Consider the following 19673-nt stretch of genomic DNA (forward strand, 5'->3'; position numbering starts at 1 on the left):
AATGAAACTGAATTTTCGAATGTAGTTTGTCAAAGTATCAGTTGTCATTAATTATTTGAGACATACATCTACAAACAGAGACACATTCCTGGAGTCTACAGGATCGTGCAGCACACAGACAACATGTATAAGTGTCCTGCAGCAGAGTGACGAGCGCAGCTGCTGCATTAAATGAGTCAGTACTGGATTCCTGCACACACACCAACACACACACACACATGAGAGACTTGGAGTGAGTGCTTGCAACAGCACTCACTTCAAACAGTCTGTGTGTGTGTGTGTGTGTGTGTGTGTGTGTGTGCTATCTTTGAAGATGAGCACCTACCCTCGCCTTGAAGTCCACGGCCGCCCCTCTGTTCAGCAGGAGTGTTGCTACGTTGATATTGCCGTAGTGAGCCGCAATGTGGAGAGGAGTGAAGCCGCTCTGAGAGGGACGAGAGACAGAGACAAACAATGGAGTCAATTAAAGAGAGAGGAAGTAAAGTCCCTTATAAATGCGCCATGAGCGAAGCATGATGGGGTATATTACAGAGCGGCTGGCCAAAAGCAAGCTAACAGAGCTGAGCAGAAGCCGAACGTGCATCAAATGCTGGATTTTCCCTTTTTCTGTAACAAAATCCTCAGAGTGGACAGAATCATAATATAAGAAAACAGAAGCACGTGAAGCTCCTGTCAGATGAAAACCATGCAAGGGTCTAAAAACTGTGGCATTTAAATACCGAGTGTCTATTTTCAGTTTTTGTCTCAGTGCCAAAAAATTGTACTCTTCTGTGATAAAGTGTTCATCCGACCGGAAATTATAAACAGACATGCAGGTGAGCATGCGGCTATATTAGTTGAAGGTAATCTAGATTTCATAGTTCTGAAAAAGCTGCTTTAAAGACACAATCAGTAACCTAAAGTAACCACTTTAAAGGAAAGTTTCACCCAAAAATGATAATTTAGTCATCATCTCCCCACCGCAACACCCCGATGGAAAGTCGGGTGAAGTTTGGTAGTCCACAAAACATTTCTGGAGCTTCGCAGCAGTGAGCATTTGGGATCTCAGGGTTTCTAGAGACTTGGATTAACCAATGCTGCTGAAATGCTGCAACGCTGTTTTTCTGTGAAGCTCCAGAAATGTTTTGTGGACTACAAACCTTCACCCGACTTTCCATCGGCATAAAGTTGAGTAAATACTGACTGGATTCGCATTTTTGGGTGAACTGCTCCTTTAAGACATCGAACAAGTCCTCTAAAAAGTATCCATCCAATAAATAAATCCATAAATCCTCAACTTATGCCAACGTACGTTCACATGCTATTGTTGCTGTTTCTATGTAAAGCTGATGGAGCTGCTTTCTGGCCAGAGTGACATTAATTTGCATCATCTTAAAGGACAGTCAGCACAATGTCAAGTACTGTTCGTTAAAAAATGCAATTAACTAAAATCTATGGCCGTGATCGTCATTACTATCACTTCAGCCCTCCAGTATTTCCTCTCACTGACAGCTGGACAAGAGATAGATGGTCACATGCACAACCAAATTTAATTTAAGTTAATAAAGACATTAGGGAATAGCAACATATACAACACTGAGATAACTGAAAAATTCAAGAGGATGTGCATCACATGCAATCGCTCAAGCAGTGCAAGGAACAAAAGCACTGTGATAAAACAAAGTTGTAAGTCGAGGTGCTACTGTGGATGGAAAAAGAGAAGTCATAGGGGAAAAGGATAAAAAGCTGTACTTGTATATTTTGTACAATGCTAGCGGATGCAAACTGTGACGTCCTGCACTGAAGAAACATGTACTGAATCACTTTTCAGTAAATGAGGACCTTTGATGGTGGCGATTTTAACTCATGAGCAACACATGTCAGTCATTTTCTGGCCAAACCACAAAAATAAAATGAGATGTGCTAGTTAATTTTGTCATCTTTGGAGAGAACCAGGTTAGCTGTTGCCCCAGTTTCCAGTCTTTGTGCTAAGCTAAGCTAATCGACAGCTGCCTTTAGCTCAATGTGTAGCACAAAGACATGAGACATTTAAAGACAGGAAATACGTCCATGTTAAACACATTGTAGCTTGACCAGAAAGAAACAACTGACATCTACCAATAGATCTATTAATAGATCCATCAGTGAACAGCCGGAAAACTGTAACTTTGAAGTTGCAGTTACGTAACTATTAAGTACATACAATAAAACCTTTATTTACCTGAATGCAGAGCAAACCAGGCCTTTATTTTCGAACAGGCTTATATTAGAGACAGGCTTTTATTCCTCATTATTTCACCTGTTTTCCAGTTGATGCAAACTGAAAACTTCCTCCACGTCGACACGTTATCTTGATAAATATAGTAATATGCACATGTACATTTCCTCACCACTGTGCTGCTCTCAGATTCTCACTGACCAATTAATTCCTTATACTTTTTTCTCGATCAGTGTTAAGCTGCCACGCGTGCAACTCAGCACCGATGGTATTCCAGCTTTCTTGATTTTGTCTTTTAAAGTGAAAATTCTCCAGGAAGTGAAGGCAGCTTAATGTCGGTTGGTAAAAATGAAGAAGTTAAAACAAAACGAGGATTATTAAGTGAATGAAATTGGTATTATTGTGAAAAACAGAAGCCACAGAAACCAGAACAGAGAAGCTGGGAGTATAACAAGACTCTTGTTGTACTGATGGTTTAAGTGCTGTGGAAATGTACCATCTGACTTTAATCCTGCTAAATACATCCCCCCCTGCTATAAATTAAATTACACATATTAAATTATCAACTGAAAAAGACCAAAATCTGCCTGTGATGAAAGAAAAAATGGTTTCCAAAGCTGCAGGTTTACTTAAGATAACTGAAACTCTGTTATTTTATTTGATCTCTGCACAGAAGCAGCAAGCCGCTGGATGCACACAAAGCAAAAAGTCGAAAATGCGAATCCATGCTGGTAAAAAACAGGCACACAGGTGAGGCTGTCAGCAGCAAAAGCATTCATGCCAGCATTTAGCGTTCATGCTAGCAGACAGAAGGCTTTGGCTTTTGCAATGGTGGCCATGAGTGAACAATGGCAGAAGAAGGAGGAAGAGGAAGAGGAAGCAAGGAGAAGAAAAGAAGAAGAAGAAGAGAAGAGAAGAAGAAGATGTACCTCTGTTGTTCTATTCACCATCATCTAGAAGGGGAAAAGGGGAAACGGGGAAGCGGTAGGGTCAGAAAAAAGGAACGAATAGAGGGAGAAGGAGGAGGAGGAGGAGAGAATGGGGTGGTTAGTGCACCACAACAACTGAAACAGCAACACCAACACCATGGTTGCACGAAGCTGTAGGATGGGTGGATGACAATGTGGCCGGAGGTAATGAAAGGAAACAAAACAGGGAGGTACACACAACTGGATGATGGACTGAGACTCTCCCTTATAGTCCTGTTATTTATTCTACACTGAGAAAGACGATGATAAATATATCTGCATTTTGTTTTAAATAAAGACTACACTGTTCTTGCCCTGATTGGCACTTAGATTGTGACACATGTAAAGATCAAAATTTTAAACGCTTGTTGCATTTTCATGCCATAACAAAAAAATAAGTCCAGAAATGAAATGATTAATAATAAAGTTAATAATAAAAATTAAAAAAACACAGTGACAGAAAATGTCTACCCACCTCATTCACTGAGCTGTTGTCTGGAATAGTTAGCGGTATGCTAACGTGTGTTTTTCCCTTTTCTTAGAGGTTTTTGGGTGAATAAACGAGGGTGCAGGTCCTCTTTAAGATACTTTTTTGACATCTTTATTGCAATGTCTGAAGCTACCATCAGCAGCCAGCTAATGTAGCCTAGCAAAAAGATTAGAAATAGGTGGAAACAGCTAGCCTGACTCGGTCCAGTGGCAGCCTGCCTACTTGCACATATAAAGCTTATTCACTGACATGTTATATCTTATTTAGTTTCCTAAATCCTCCAAGAAAAGGAAACAACACACCTGTGGCACAACGCTAACTCATAGACGCAGGTTCAGTGACCGAAGTCACACCAAGAATTCATGTAAGGTATCATGTGGTTAGGAATAATCTGGATATTGTCTTAAACAGAACAAAACCCCTTCCTCTCCGTCAGTAGGTCATGATGTGGTCTCTGCAGCGTACCTTTGACTCCACGTCAGCGTTGTGGTCGTTCTGGAGGAGGAGCGCGGCGGCCTTGGTGTCGTCTTTCCTCGCAGCGATGTGCAGCGCGGGCAGGCGGACCTTTCCTTTGGTGTCGTTTTCCAGCAGGAGGGAAACCACCTGGTCATGGCCCTGCTGCAACGCCACCGCCAGAGGAGTGAAGCCGTCCTGTGAAGCAGCAGAACCAGTTAAGACCAGTAGGGGGCGGTAAGAAGGATACTTTGTGTTAGCTGCTAGCACGTAACAGCAGCTATTAAACGAAAGTTAGGTCTCACATTCAACAAATCCGCAACATTTTGAGTGATTATTTTTTACGTATATATTTTCTTATAAGCGTAACAGTTAATTAAAGCTGTCTTGCAAACAGGCAACTGTCAATTTGTAAAGCTAGCGTAGTTTTTCGTCTCCTTTTCAAAACCTTTAGCATCAAATAAATGTTTTCTGGTTTTCCCTCAGATGTCCTCCAGCTGCTCTGCCTCAACTCTCTGCGAATTACAGAGTTTCCTGAAAGCAACCTGTAAATGCGCAGCGAGTGTAGCTGCGAGTTAGCTCTGCTAGCATAGCGAACTGTCTCTGTCTCTGGAAACTGTCTGTGCAAACTTCAAGGCATACGTTTTCAAAACATAACACTGTTATGACGTGCTGAGTTTTGTTTGTAGTTAGCACGTAACGTTACATTACATCTGGCAAATTGTTAGGGTTACCAATACCAATTAACTAATACCAATTCCATCTGCATTTTTACATTAAAGTGACCTTTTTTGAGGACACCTGCGAACATTTCCAGCTGTTTTTTCCGGTATTTTTCACAGGAAGTTGAACCATCTCCATCCATGATCGTGGCGACCAAAACAGGTATTTTAAGCCAAACCATGATGCTCTCCTGACCCTTACCAAGTAGTTTTTGTGCCTTAACCTAACCAGAGCGTAAACACAGCACAGTGACGAAAGAGAAACAGAAAATTCAAAGAAATACTTAGTTTTTAACTTATCTGTGGTTTTGCAGAAATGTACTTAGCTAACATTTATTCTGGCGATCGTGTTGCCTGAGTGCTTATTCAGACAGACGTGTCAAATTACCATCAGATTAACGTGAAGGGCTGCATGTATTAAACAAGTGCAGGACAATCTTACAGCCATTTAGCAATTCAGACACTTTTGCTAATGCCCTAAAGATATTTTGAGTGCCTCGGTAGAAGTTCGGTGTCACACAAGGACAAATCGAAGGAAATTTAGCCGCTAATGATGCACAGATCAAGCAGCAAGACAAGACCAAGGTAACTGCATCCTGCAACACACACTTCACACAGGCAGTATAATAAATGAGGGATGCAGCGGAGGAGTAACCATGAATCATCAAGGAAAAACAAGGATAAGTAAAAACAACAGAGATTATATATGTGCGTGTATCTGTGTGTGTTTACACAGGACGCAGACTGTCTGGATAAAACCAAGTCAGCATCGGTACACCCACACATCAAAGCAGAACCTCCCCTCAGAGATCCTGCAGAGCGCACGCACGCAAAATTGCACAGGCGAGAAACAAACAACCTTTCCAAACAAACACACCCATGTTAGCACACACACAGGCTGACACACATTCATAATCAGATCCACAAGCATCTCTGCACACACACACACGGCCCACCACCCCCACGGGCTCACAACCACGCATAAATTTAGCATTTTTAAGAATTTTTCAGGAGTCAGAAGCCGTCCCGGAGCTCTAACCCTCCTCCGGTTTCATCTGCGCCATTACAGATTCAGGAATAAAAGACACAAAGTCACTTTAATCTCATAAAAATACTTCAAAACACAACAGACAGCAGCACAAAAACGAGAAAAAAGGCACTAACGGAGGGTTTTGATCTTTATCCTCAGGCTTTAAAACTTGCAGTGACACAGCAAATTTGACAAAATGAAACAAAATGAAATAAAATTCATGAAAATGTAATTAAACTAATGAAACTACAGGCACATAAGCTTCAGACCATGAAGGAAATATTGAGGTCAAATGTGGATATTACTGCAGAATATTAATACACTTTGCACTGCAGTACAAACATTTATATGTATTTATGTAATCTAAACCTCCGGAATACAAATATATGCAATAAAAAAAAAATCATACGCCGACAAAAGATTTTAAAAACAAAGGATTTTCTGATCTCTTCTGCCACGTGCTCTGCTGAAATGGTTAAACATGAATTATTAAACACCCAGAGTTGCTTCAAACATGGATATATATTTCCCCACATGAATAATTCACTCCGTCTCCGACTGCAGGAGGAGAAGAGGGAGGAAGAGAAGGAGGCAGACAAAAGGAGGAAGAAGAAGAAGAACGAGCTGTCGAGGACCGAACTCTGTAAACAAGCGCACAACACTGATAAACTAATTAATTGCTTTAATTGTATATTCAGAGAACACAGGTGGGTTCTTCATCACTGCAGAAACTGAACAGGGCAGAATTTGGACTTTGTAGAGCAAAATTTAAAGGGTAACTCCACCAATTTTACACATTAAAGTTTGTTTACAGGTCTACTACTGCATATGTGAAAGAATAGTATAAAGCCTTGGGCCAGTGGCTATGTTGCATTGTGGGTAATGTGGGCACTAAGGTGTGAAAACTACACTACAACACTGTTGAACTCATTATGGACAGTTTAAAACCGATACACAACCAGAGATGTCACCTTTTTTATTGCACGCATTCTTTTTCCTTTTCAAAACCTGGTGCCTACATTACCCACAATGCAACCTAAAGGGTAACTCCACCAATTTTACACATTGAAGTGTGTTTACAGGTATTAAGGAAGAAGAGTATGACTGCATATGTGAAAAGAAAAGTATAAAGCCTTTTGTGGCTCAAGAGGAAGCTGCATGTAATCTTATAAACTGCCTCCAGTGATGTCACTCAGTGGCATTGTGGGTAATGTAGGCACCGGGGTGTGAAGAGCAGTCCACTGGTCTAACATTGCACTACAACACTGTTGAACTCATTATGGACGAATAAAAATAATTGATCAAAACTGATACACAACCAGAGATGTCGCCTTCCTTTTCAAAACCTGGTGCCTACATTACCCACAATGCAACCTAGCCACCGAGTGACATCACTGGAGGAAAATGTATCAGATTACATTCAGCTTCTTCTGGAGCCACAAAAGGCTTTATACTACTTTTTCCCACATATGCATTCGTACACTCCAAGACCTGTGAACACACTTTAATGTGTTTAAATTGGTGTAGTTACCCTTTAATGTGATCAGCAGTGGCCTCAGGCAGAGAGGTCTGGCCACACTTTAGTGGCAGTTGGCCGTCTGCCGGTACTACAGCAGATGATGGATCGCACTGACACACTCCCGGGTGTAACACTCGATCACGCCTCACATGACAGACTTCTGTAACGCCGTTAGTTCCTCGCTGTGAAGGCAGCTGAACACAGTCAAGGTCGGCCCGGATGAAAACACGCCGCCGTCACTGGCTCAACACTCGACCTCCCTCACTTTCTTTACCATTCAGTCAACAGATATTCATCCATAAAGACAATAAACTTCATCATAATAAAAGACGACTTCATAAGCAGCTTCTGTCTACTTTCAACAAAGACTCTGTTGGTCACGGTGCTGCAGTCTAATCACGAGGAGGCTAAATGACGGCTGGGATGAAGAGCAAGTGTAAACATTTTGAAGCCTCAAGCTTGGCATCAGGGCCGCCACCATCTTTGTTCTGCAAGAGCCAGAAGTGGTCGTATAAGGACGAGAGAATGGAGCTGGGGAGGACTGAGAGCTCGAGGACACGCTGAAGTCAATCACAATCGCTATAATTTACAAAATGACTGTTATCGAAGAAGACTTGAAACTAGTGACTGAGGCCATAAACTGTGAGAAATAGGGTCATTTTCTCATAAGCTTAAACACAATCTGACTTCGTTTTGCAACCAGTGGAGTCGCACTGGCTTCACCTTTCACACCCAGAAGCTCCGTCCATATTACATCCATTGCAAGCTGTCATGGACTCATAAGTGTGTGTTCATTGTGTGTTTGTTCAGTTACCTCAGTGGCGATGCTCTGACTGGAGCCGTGGTCCAATAAGAACTGCACCACGTCCATGTGGTTCTCCTGAGCCGCCATGTAGAGCGGAGTGAAGCCATTCTGGAAGAGAAAAGAAAAAACACTGAGTCGGACCTGCAGTCGTGATCATGACGTTTGTCTTACAAGGTCCATTAAACCATTGAATCCTCTGCTTTACACGGTGTGTGTTTGTATTTTGTATACTTTTGTAATTGCTGACCTTTTCAAATGGAAGAAAACATGTTAAAGGGAAAATAAAGACGATTCTGAAGCAGTAAACACAGTAAAATAGCCATTAACTTACGTTTTTCACAATATGGTTTAATAATTAGTGGACTCAGGTGAAAGTTAGCAGTGTTAGGACCAAATAAATTCTCTTGAAAGACTTTTGAAAATCTAAAAAACTAATAGAGATCCATTTAAACCCAAGTACCAGCAATGTTATTTTCTAAATTTGATGAGTTGTATGAGTGCTAGCTGTATACTTACTAATAAAAACTCTTTAGTTACATTCACCTACACTTGGTAACAATTTAAGTTGTCTCAGGTAAATTTAAAGTTAAAAATAATTGAATATCCAGGACGATATCAGGAAAAGTTAAAAATAAAAATGATACTGCTTTAAAATTGTCAGGCTGACTTCCAGGTAGGTTTGGCTGTTATCATGATCCGTCTCATCGATTTCTCCGCTTGCATTAGTTCATTGCGGGCGGTGTTGAAGATCAATAAGCAGGACTGCTTTATGGCAATATTGGATTTACAGGATTTTTGCATTAATGTGATAAAGTACCTCGATCTGTCCGGTATTTAATTCACTGGGTCAGCCAAAAAACTGACACCAGGTTTGTAATCTATAAATGGTTTATTAAATGAATTTAAAGGAGATTTGTTTTATTGGTTTTATACGCTGTAAAAGCACCAGGGTCTGTTTTTTTCCTGATCTCTACAACTGCACATGAACGCATCACTGCAGCAGCACCTATCATGCAGTACGTGCTGCCACCTCCCAACATAACTCACACCTGATAACAGCAACGATAAAAGCTGATCTGCAGCTCGAGTTGAAGAGGACTCTGTGTGTGTGTGTGTGTGTGTGTGTGTGTGTGTGTGTGTGTGTGTGTGGTGCGACACTAGAACAAGGCCAAGAAGGCACATCTCCATAGCAACACAAGGATCCAAAAATCACTTCAGCATGCAAAAATGCTCCTCCTCCTCCTCCTCCTCCTCCTCCTCCTCGTCTGTGGATTTATTCTGGTGTCAATGCACCAAAAGCTTCTTCACCCGCTCGTACAGAATAACACCTCGACCTCACAGTCAAAATGCTGCTGTGGCTCAAGGGCACAGTGGCAATGAAACTTTACACACTCGGATACAATCTGAAACTTTAGTTTGACAATCAAAGGAGACTGAACTCAGAGATGATCACAAAATCAAACTTTTCATCGAGTTTCCATACAGCGACGAAAGTTACAGCTCATCAATACCAACTTAATTTACCTCCTCCAGCCTCGGCTTTGACATTGACGTTATTATCGTTGCTGTGGTGACCAGAGCTGTGTGTGTCTGTCTGTGTGTGTATGTGTGTGTGTGTGCATGCTGACTATTGAATGTGGGCCAGGAAGCACTGCAGAGCTGCTGACACAGCACCCACACACACACACAGATGGACAGTGTGTGTGTGTACAACAGTTGTATACGCATCGATCTGCATGAGCGCACACACTCAACACGGATCGCCACCGAAAAGATGGTTTCACAATCGGAGAGCTTTGTGTGTGTCTGCGTGTGTGTGTGTGTGTTTTACCTGAGACTGTGCGTTGACGTTGGCGTTGTGGGTGACGAGTTCCTTCACCACGTCCGTCTGGCCTGCGAGGGAAGCTATGTGGAGAGCTGTGTTTCCTTTCTGTTTTTTAAGAAAATACAAGAAAAGGAAAAACATTTTACACTTTTAAATTAAAACCATAAAAAATGACAAAAAAAGGGACGTTGAAAAAGTGACATAGTTTCAGTATGAGTGTGATACAGAACCTCTGATGGATGCACCTGTTGCATGTGTGTCAGTAATAGCATTAAGCAGCAGCTGTTGTTGGAAACATACACCTCCCTCATTCCTCAATCTGAACTGCTGCAGCTCTTTCTCCTCTCAGGCTTCACCGCTCGTATAGTAGCTGCAACTGAACTCACTCAAACTTGCCATAGCACTGCATTCAAATAATTAAACTTTGGACTTAACACAGGCAGATATCTGCCTCTTTAGCTGCTATATGCTGGATCACTAAAATATTCCCAGTTTACAGTGCGAGCATCAGGTCGCTCCAATATCTTGACCATATTTAATATCAACTTCGGTCAGATATTAGCTACAATTTTCTCAGTTAGCTAGTTTAGTTAGCTAAGCTAGTTCAATTAAAGACACATTAACTGATTTTCTGACAGCGGAAACAACTTTAAACACAAGGCTGACATATTATGTCAGCTACTTAGCTGGTTCAATTAAACCTGAATTAAGAAAACACAACGCTAATATATTTTCACCCAGTAAAGTTGATATGGTAAATATATAACTGCATTTTGATCAAGTATATAATATTTCATATTATCTACTCAGGTCAGATATTAGCGAGTGTTTGGTTTCTCACTTAGCTAGTTAGCTACACAACAGGAAAACCTTCATCTGGCGGTTATTGGGTGTAAGAAATGTGTAAAAACAATTCAATGCATAAGGATATGCCAGGTTTCATCCTGCCGGTTACATTCCTGCTGGTGTCAGGAGGCTACAGGGGTTCACTGTCACTGAAACACACCACCCAGCCATGAAAACCCCATCATGCACACCACAGGACGGATTATTCCCTTTCACTAAATCAGTCCAGTCAACCTCTCTAACACACAGCCGTTCATCTCTTTTACTGCTGCTCAAGCAATGTGACTTTGGGAAGAAGCTGACAAAGCAAACTACACTGGGCTGTGTGTGTGTGTGTGTGTGTGTGAAGTCATGCATACACTCTGAGCCTGTGTGGGTGACTGTGTGTGTGTGTGTGTGTGTGTGTGTGTGTGTGTGTGACTCCTGGGTGGCACACACACACCTTAGTAGCTGCGTCCACGTTGGCGCCATGCTTGATGAGCTCAGCCACCACTTCCACATGGCCCTCCTTCGAGGCCAGATGGAGAGCGTTCAGCCCGTTCTGGAGGGAGAGAAAAGAGAGTGAGCTTTTTAAAATCAAGTCTATTTATTGTCCTTCCTTTAAATAACTTTCTGCACTTTTACTTAGTGACATTAAAAGTTGTCTGATATTAAACTTTTGACCATAAAGTGCCCAAAACAAATGCTACAACTTTGCCAGTGACCTATTTTCAGCGGCGGTGTATGTGTGATTCAGTCAAACTAACAGTGCAACAGTGAGGCTCGCTGATGTGTTTTTAATAGTCTCTGGACAACAATGGATTAAGAGAGACAGATAGACCAGGGTTTGGATACACGAACAAACAGCCTGCTCTTTAGTCGGATCAACTCATTGTTGGTTTAATTTTACAGAACAAGACGAAGGCCTGTACACACCTACACGGATATTTCTTAAAACGAAGCTTTTTCATGTGTTTTGGCCTCCGTACACACATAAACGATATTTCACGTCACTGAAAACGAAACAGAAAGCTTTTGGGAAACTCCCGCCGGGGTGAAGATATTCAGAATTGCCATTTTCAGTGTTTATGTGTAGACAGGATCAGGCTTCTGATTGGTCAGCGTGGCCTTACGACACAATACATTTTCCACATTTGCTGCAGGACGGTTTGAGAGGCTTTTATTGATGTTTTGTTTTCATTCAAGGTGGAGTATCACTTTAAGTTCTCGGCAGCTTCACTGTGATAGTAAAAGATTAAAAAAGATTACTATCAAGTGGAAGCGCGGTCTTGTTCCTGAGGATTACGTTTACGCTCACCTGATTGCAAATATTGATGTCGACTCCATTCTTCAGGTAATCCAAAGCCTTCTCGAGGTTCCCGGCTCGAGCTGATCGCAGGTAACAGGCGTTTACATCCGTCTGCAGGAAAACACACACAGAGAGAGGAAACAGGTTAGTTTGTCATCTTTAACTTGTGAGCTGACGAGAAAGAAACTGTAAAAATTAATAAATATATCAACAAATGTGATTAAAAAATGTTTCTATGTGCAAAGAAAAAGCCTGAATTATCTAAAAACTGCAATTACACATTCATGAATAACCCAGAGCTTCTTCTCGGCTATTTATTTAGTGAGAATAATAAAAAATATTGCAGCTTTATGTGTCACAGCCCCTCGGATCCCTGCAATGAGAGATAAGTTGAATAAATCCTCCGCAGGCTTGTGTGTTATTAGCTGGAGAAAAAAAATAGGGTAAATTTTTATGTGGCACGTCCTCAGAGAGCTCACAGAAGATGAATCAAAGCCAAAAATGGGGAAAACATCTGAGGGTTTGAGGGTGAAAGAAAAGTCAGATGTCTTCAACCAGCCTGCTGCTTAGTGAAGGGCAACAACAACAACAACAACAACAGCAAGCCAGGAATAACCAGCCTGCCAAATCCAGGCCTACAGCCGAGGGATTTACTATATCTGATAGATAAGACGGTTTGCTCGGTGCCAACTAGAGGATGCACTCGGTTGGATTTTTGCCGATATACAATATGCCCAGTGTTCCCCAACGATCGCTGGTCCTGATATATGCACAGAGTATTATTACTGTATGTCTACTCTTATTTTGAAGGTCCTCTGGCTGTGCTTTTCAAAATAAACACATTCACCGGGCAGAAATAGGAAACTTGACTTGTCCCCTCAAATTGTTAAACTTTCTAGGAACAATGGAAACCCTGCACAACACATTTTAATCCACTCAGAAGCCTAAACAAACTAAATTAACAAACTCTTCATCTTAATTTCATACTGTTTTACTGTGCCTATATGTGGCGGACCCTGCCACCTTTCCTAGCTTCAGACAGAGCCGCTGGGGACCTTTATTATCCTCTGAGAACAGCTTGTTTATCCAGTTATGGAAAAAATAAATATCAAGACATGGCAGTTGAATTTCTTCTCCAAAAACAACACACTGCCCCTTTAAAATGTGGTCTATCACCATCTGTCCACTGTAGAATTAGTGAGGATTATTATTAATAATCAAAACGTAGATATTTGCTTCATCTTTCAGCACTTTTGGACATAAATTCTGCTCTCAGATGCAGAACTAAGAGAAAACCGTCTCTGATGTTGCAGCGTCAGCCTGTTAGCGGCTCTATAATGCGTCTTTGTGTGTAAATGAGAGAATACTGTAGGTTAATAAGCACAGGAGCAGGAGGGTAATTGGAGAGTGCTGAAGCTGGTGTGTACTGTGTGAGTATCAGTTTGAACACACGGGTGTGGCCGACTGTGGCGCTGCACTGCAATCAAGAAATCGGAGACCGTCTGCCCTCCTGCCTGTCTCGCTTTGCTGTATTTTTCAACCCCACACTCGCTTGTCACTCGCTCTCTCTCTCTCTCTACACATTCACCAAGCCACACCCTGAAATCCTCACACACACACACAGACACACACACACACACACTGACAGACACAGATACACATGTACACACACAGTATTTTGTTGCTCAGCATGATAATCGTCAGTCGTGACGGGTTAACTGCAAATTGTTCTGCTTTTGTTGCTGCTGCTTCCCCCTGAGACACAAACTGTTGTTCATGCTGCATGCAGTCAGTGTGTGTGTGCATGTGTGTGTGTGTGTGTGTGTGTGTGTGTGTGTGTGTCCCAGTTACGCTGCCTTTCGGAAAAAAATGCACTACAGTGTTTGTAAACAGTAATTTTTTTGGGATGCTGACAGCCCCGAGTAGTTTTCAGGAGTCAGTGGAGTGAATTCAGAACAGCAGAGCAGATATTAAGAAATTAAACTGGATCTGTGTCTTAAACTGGGCCACGTTGGGTCAGGGAATTTGATGCAAATGGGCCTGGAAAGTCCTTGAAACATTGGGGATTTTGATGTTTAAGAAGGTGTGGGTGTGCGATTCTGACCTTTCTTTATTTCTTGACCCAAATTTTGCCTCTCAGGCAACAAACAAACTGTCTCTTCACTTCAGACACTGCTCATGGCTGAGAAAAAAAGCCCCGTAACTGCTCAACGTTTGCAGATAAAAATATAACGTAGTTGTTTTTATTTATGCATAATTCTCCTGATAAGACACAAGAACTGATGACCAATCAAAGATAATGCATTTTAAGACAGTTCTGTTGGTTGTAAAGATAAAAATAGAGATAAAACATTAATAATTTTGTTTCAGGTTCATTGTTGAACATTTGTTTATGCAAAACAACAACAATACCAGTTATCTTTCAAGGAAACAGTCAATTACTGCGCACTTTTTGTATACTAACTAACATCTGACTTCATTGTGCCTCAAAAATAACAACAAAAAACCAAACTAAACAACAAAAAATTCATAATAAATATTATTTTCTCGTCTCTTAAAGTCTTAAAGTATCTACATCTAACAGTCCCTACAGCTACAGTAACGTTAGCCACCATAAGCAACTAAGATTATAGCAGCACAACACCCTCACGCTCAGTGTACTGATCTGAGCAAGGCACGTCTATTGATCCAGGCTTCAAGTATTGCTATAACAGCTTCATAACATGACATGATCCTGGATTTATAGAAATGAAGAGTAACACAGAGTCGTGTCTGTAATTTAAAGGATTAACTGGAGTTGCAGAAAGTCTCGTCGTGCTCGCTGCAGCGCGACGTTTGTTATCGTAGACAGATTGTTGGCTAAAGCTGAACGCTGAGCTCATTTCCCACTCAGTGAATGGATGTTATCTGAGTTCATCATCACACACACACACACACACACACACACACACACACACACACACACACACACACACACACACACACACACACACACACACACAGAGTGTTTCTGGTGTCAGCATCCAGCCTGACTGGGGGGCTCACCGGACGTCATGACAGCAGACACTGAAGTTTACTGAATGAATGCTACTATGATTATTTTACAAACCTCTAGAATATTGTTTATTATCACTTGTTGATGTTATTACTGTGCTGCAGCCTTTGTAAACGTTTCTGAATCTTGTTACTTCATCGACACAGTATCACTACATCCTCACTTCTTGCCTGAACTTAATGACACCATTAAACTGCAACTGAACACCAAACAACACAGAACCCGAGAGAGAACAAACATTTGACGGCTCACTGACGGACGATGGCTCGTTCAAGTTTCACAATCCAAACGAAACAAACACCCCGTCAGTTCAGACACGTCTAACTCCATGACTTCATGTTGATCAGAACAGATACAGAACTTTCATTCAAACATAAAGGTGCAGATAACTTGTGTGGAAAACCTATGAGGGACATGCTGTAACTCTATTAGCCTTAGTAATGGGTATCTGTCCTTAAAACAAACTTTTCCACACCAAGTTTCCCCTTTTAAATAATTAATTAAACCAACAACCACTGTCACTATTAATATAATGGACTTTTATTAAAATCATTCCTGTTATTGTTCTTTGTCTCACTTTCTTTAATCGTGCACTATGTTTCTGAGATTATAGATCTCATACTTTAGAGGCTTTGGCTGATTTGTGTGAGTGAGTTCACATTTTAGCAAACTGGTACCATAATAACAAAGTATGCCGAATAAGCTATTAGCAGTTCCTGTTTGCATCGTACCTGTTAACGTACACACAGCTGTCACTGGATCACTTTGATAATGAAGAAAACCTAAAATCATGATGATTCTCAGGCAGGTTCTGACATTATAGAGCCTCTTTTTTTATGATTTCACGTGTGAAACCTCCAGCTGAGTTGAATCTAATGTCTGATCTCTGCTGGAGAAGCTTCATCACATCCTGCAGAGGAATGACTAAGCTATTAACTCCTGTGTCACATGACCCTGCATATCATCACATTACAGGAAAGAATCGACCACAGACAGTAAAGAAACACAAAAACATTATTTTTTTGAAGATTATCAGGCAGTTTTCTTTCCTCAGTGCAGCTCACATACTGCATGTGCTGCATGTGAGTAAATCCTGCCCTAAATATCAACTTCACATGGTAATCGAGCCAAACACAACACAAAGAAGAGCATTATTCTCATCAAAAATAAAACATTTTCCTGTCGAATGATTCAGACGCTCTGTGATGAAAGTAGAACCCTGTGAGAGGCAGAGTGCTGTGCAGGTTTTCTAAACCCTGAGAAAGGTTGTAAGGCACCATGCCAAGCCTTTTAAGTTAAATGGAGCACCAGGCTCGGCCGCTCATAACTCAGAGCATTATCAGAATTCCAGTTCAAAGCATCACGCTCTCAGAAAGTACTGAAGTCCGGCTGAGTGTTACTCTGTTTTTGTGAACCTGACACCTAAAGCTTCACGTTACAAAACATCTTGGTAGACCACAGCTTGTCACAACCTTTATATTTTTACAGACAATCAGACCGCAGAGCTGACAATGTCTTCATGTCACTTGTTTTTATATCTGTCATAGCTGTTATTTGAACTGTTCTTGGTTGAATTTACAACACAAATGCAGACAAAAAAGCTAAGAGGGCTTGTGTAACATGGCAAAATCACCACTTGCAGCCTCGCAAAAAGAACCGGTCTTTTCATTACTATTACATCGAGCCACACACATGTGCGAACATATCAGCAATCATCAGTTGTTGGGCTGACGGTGGGCGGTTACAATATTTTAATATATTGAACACATGGACTCGGGTACCAGGGCTGCAGCACCCCCTAAAATGAGGCATTATTAAAACTATCAAATGATAGAAAACACAATGTTTTTAACACAAAGAAAGAAACAACTAAATGTATGACATATGCCGAATTAACAAGAAGGCTCAATTAATTCAGAATTCATCATATAGAGTGTTTCACAAAGTTTATAAAGTTTCTATTAACTCAACAACTCACAAAATTGAGTGATTTCATAAGGGAGTCTGGCTGCTTTGACCTGTAGAACGTTGGTGTTCAGGTTTGCTCTTTACTGCAGTGCAAAACAAATAATTATAAACTGTTGTTAATAACTATCAGATATAAGTTAACCTGCTTGTGTACTGTTTTGCATCTTTGTATTGTCTCAAAAAGGAAAAATAAGACAAGAAAACATCACATTAGCAGTTAAAGAGCGTAAAATAAAGCTTACTGTAGCTTCCCTACAGTCATGCAGGAAGCATGCATGTTGTGCAGTACATGCACAAACATGTGCACACAGGAACGCCACTGCCAGGACTTACATGGAGGCCTTTTGACTTCAGAATTAGCATCAATTAAACTGTTTTCTATTTATGTGACTGTTCATGCCAGGCAGCGCCGCCGCCCCCTTGTATTCACTATCACGGCTATCATGTTGCTGCAGCTCCACGAGCCACAGCGGCTGGTGTGAGCCAGGAACGCAGAGGTCACTATGTTGTTCATCTCACTCTTCCTGTGTCCACATTAAGAGCCGAGACAATCATTCAGTTCTTTTCTTTATAAGATTTATTTACATTTCAACACCCACAAGATTAACGACAAAACAAAACAAAAATAACACGTTAAAAACCACACATCATAACAACAAGTCTCCTCGCAACACCAGAACTCCCTTGAAAATCATCAGGTTTTTACCTTTTCTTCAGTATCACAGTGATCCAGTGATAGCTGTCTGTACATAAATGGGTAGAGTGCAAACACAAACGGCTAATAGCTAATTCGGCATCAAGTCATGGCTTCAATTTGCTAAAAAAACAGCCCGAGGATAACTCACGACTCTGGGGACAAACAAGCTCAACTCGACTTCAGTATTTCATATGTGACCGACGTAAATGAAATATGTTAAATATCAATAAACACACACATAAATCATAAATAACTTCAACTGACTCTATGTGGCATTATTCACCTCTCATACACAACAGCAAACAAAGAGTGTAAAATAAAACAAAAGCAAAAACCTCCCAAAGTTTAACTATAAATTATCTGCAGTAAACTGAATGTTTTCTGGCTTAAGATCGTTGGACAACACGAGCAATTTAAAGACTTTAACTTTGGTCGTAGACGACAAGTAATCAGGAAAATAATCAGGATAATGGAGATAATCGTCCTCGTCCACATAATGACTTGACGGAAAGAAGCAAAGAGTGCAAGTTTAGTACTCGAGTTCATAACAGGTTATATTTTCTTTTCTGTTTACAAAAACATGGTCAGATTTACATGAACTCCGGTTGACACGCAGGACTTTGAACTGACATTTAAATGAATTAGTTGGTCACTGAATGAACAAAGATACAATTAAGCCTGAAATTTGCATCGTTTCAGAGTCATTTAACTTTAATGTCGTCTTGTGGTCATCACAGCAGAGGAGGCTTGTTCAGCTTGTTGGGCTGAGTGTCGCTTCAGTCAGTGTGACTTTATTTATCCATGGGAGATATGCAAAGAATGCTACAGTCGCTCTTTTTCCAGAGCTCGCTGCTTCACGCTCATACAGTTACACACATTCCAACATGGGAGCTGCACGACCACGACCACGACACAGGCCAGCCTTTCTCAAAAACAACACCACAGCACTTTAGATTTACGTCCTCCTACTTTGTTTTATCTGCAGAAAATTAATCGCCGACTATTTTGATGATTGATTAAAAGATTCAGTCATTTTTCAAGCAAATATTAGCTGCTTCCAGCTTCTTAAACATGAAGATTCGCTGCTTGTCTTTGTTATTTATGATCATGAAGGTCACTCTCTCAGTAGATTTGAGTTAATGAGAAAATTAACTGATTAACTGCCAATCTCTCTCATCTTCCTCTAATCTTCATTTACCCGTGCACGACAACAACGACGACACTGAGGGAGAGTTAGCAGGACATGTGACCAGCCGGCTTTAACAGAAACGCTTTTTTTAACACTGTAGTTCATTAGATTTATGTCCTCCTACTTGTTTTTCTTTGCAGATAGAGCTGTGACGGTTATCGATCGAAAAAATACGTTATCTTGATGATTATAAAACAGAAAAATGTCAAATATTTGCTTCTTTAATGTGAGTATTTGCTGCTTTTCTTTTCTGACTGTTGGTCGGACAAAAGAGGATGTTTGAAGACTTTCATTGGAGCAGTTTTCACATTTTATAGACTTAATTATTATGATGAAGTCAATCAGTAGCTTTTAAGTTAATAAGAGAATTAAATCACGAAAAAACTGCCAATCTCTCTCCTCCACCATTTCAGCATGGGAGAGTTAGTCAGACATATCACCACCTTTATTTTTTAAACAATATAGTTAATTAGATTAACATCCTCCTACTTGGTTCATTTGAAAATGAATCCCCAACTATTTTGATAATCGATTAATGTCTTCAGTCATTTTTCAAGAATAAAAAGTCAAATATTTGCTGGTTTGAGCTTCTGAAATATGAGGATTTGCTGCTTTTCTTGG

The 19673-nt window shown here is 40.8% G+C and overlaps 1 protein-coding gene across 1 annotated transcript in view; it reads right to left on the reverse strand.

Annotated features, from left to right (window-relative positions):
- ank3b (ankyrin 3b) overlaps nucleotides 1-19673 on the reverse strand; it is a 142692-nt gene that overhangs the window by 63073 nt on the left and 59946 nt on the right. The window contains exons 2-8 of the mRNA XM_073489344.1: nucleotides 12153-12254; nucleotides 11298-11396; nucleotides 10016-10114; nucleotides 8194-8292; nucleotides 4121-4306; nucleotides 3127-3150; nucleotides 326-424 (exon numbers count right to left, since the gene is read on the reverse strand). Coding sequence (XP_073345445.1) covers nucleotides 326-424; nucleotides 3127-3150; nucleotides 4121-4306; nucleotides 8194-8292; nucleotides 10016-10114; nucleotides 11298-11396; nucleotides 12153-12254 — 708 coding nt within the window. The remainder of the gene's footprint in view (nucleotides 1-325; nucleotides 425-3126; nucleotides 3151-4120; nucleotides 4307-8193; nucleotides 8293-10015; nucleotides 10115-11297; nucleotides 11397-12152; nucleotides 12255-19673) is intronic.

The sequence above is a fragment of the Pagrus major genome, chromosome 20 (genome assembly GCF_040436345.1).
Source record: "Pagrus major chromosome 20, Pma_NU_1.0".
In the NCBI taxonomy this organism is placed as follows: domain Eukaryota; kingdom Metazoa; phylum Chordata; class Actinopteri; order Spariformes; family Sparidae; genus Pagrus; species Pagrus major.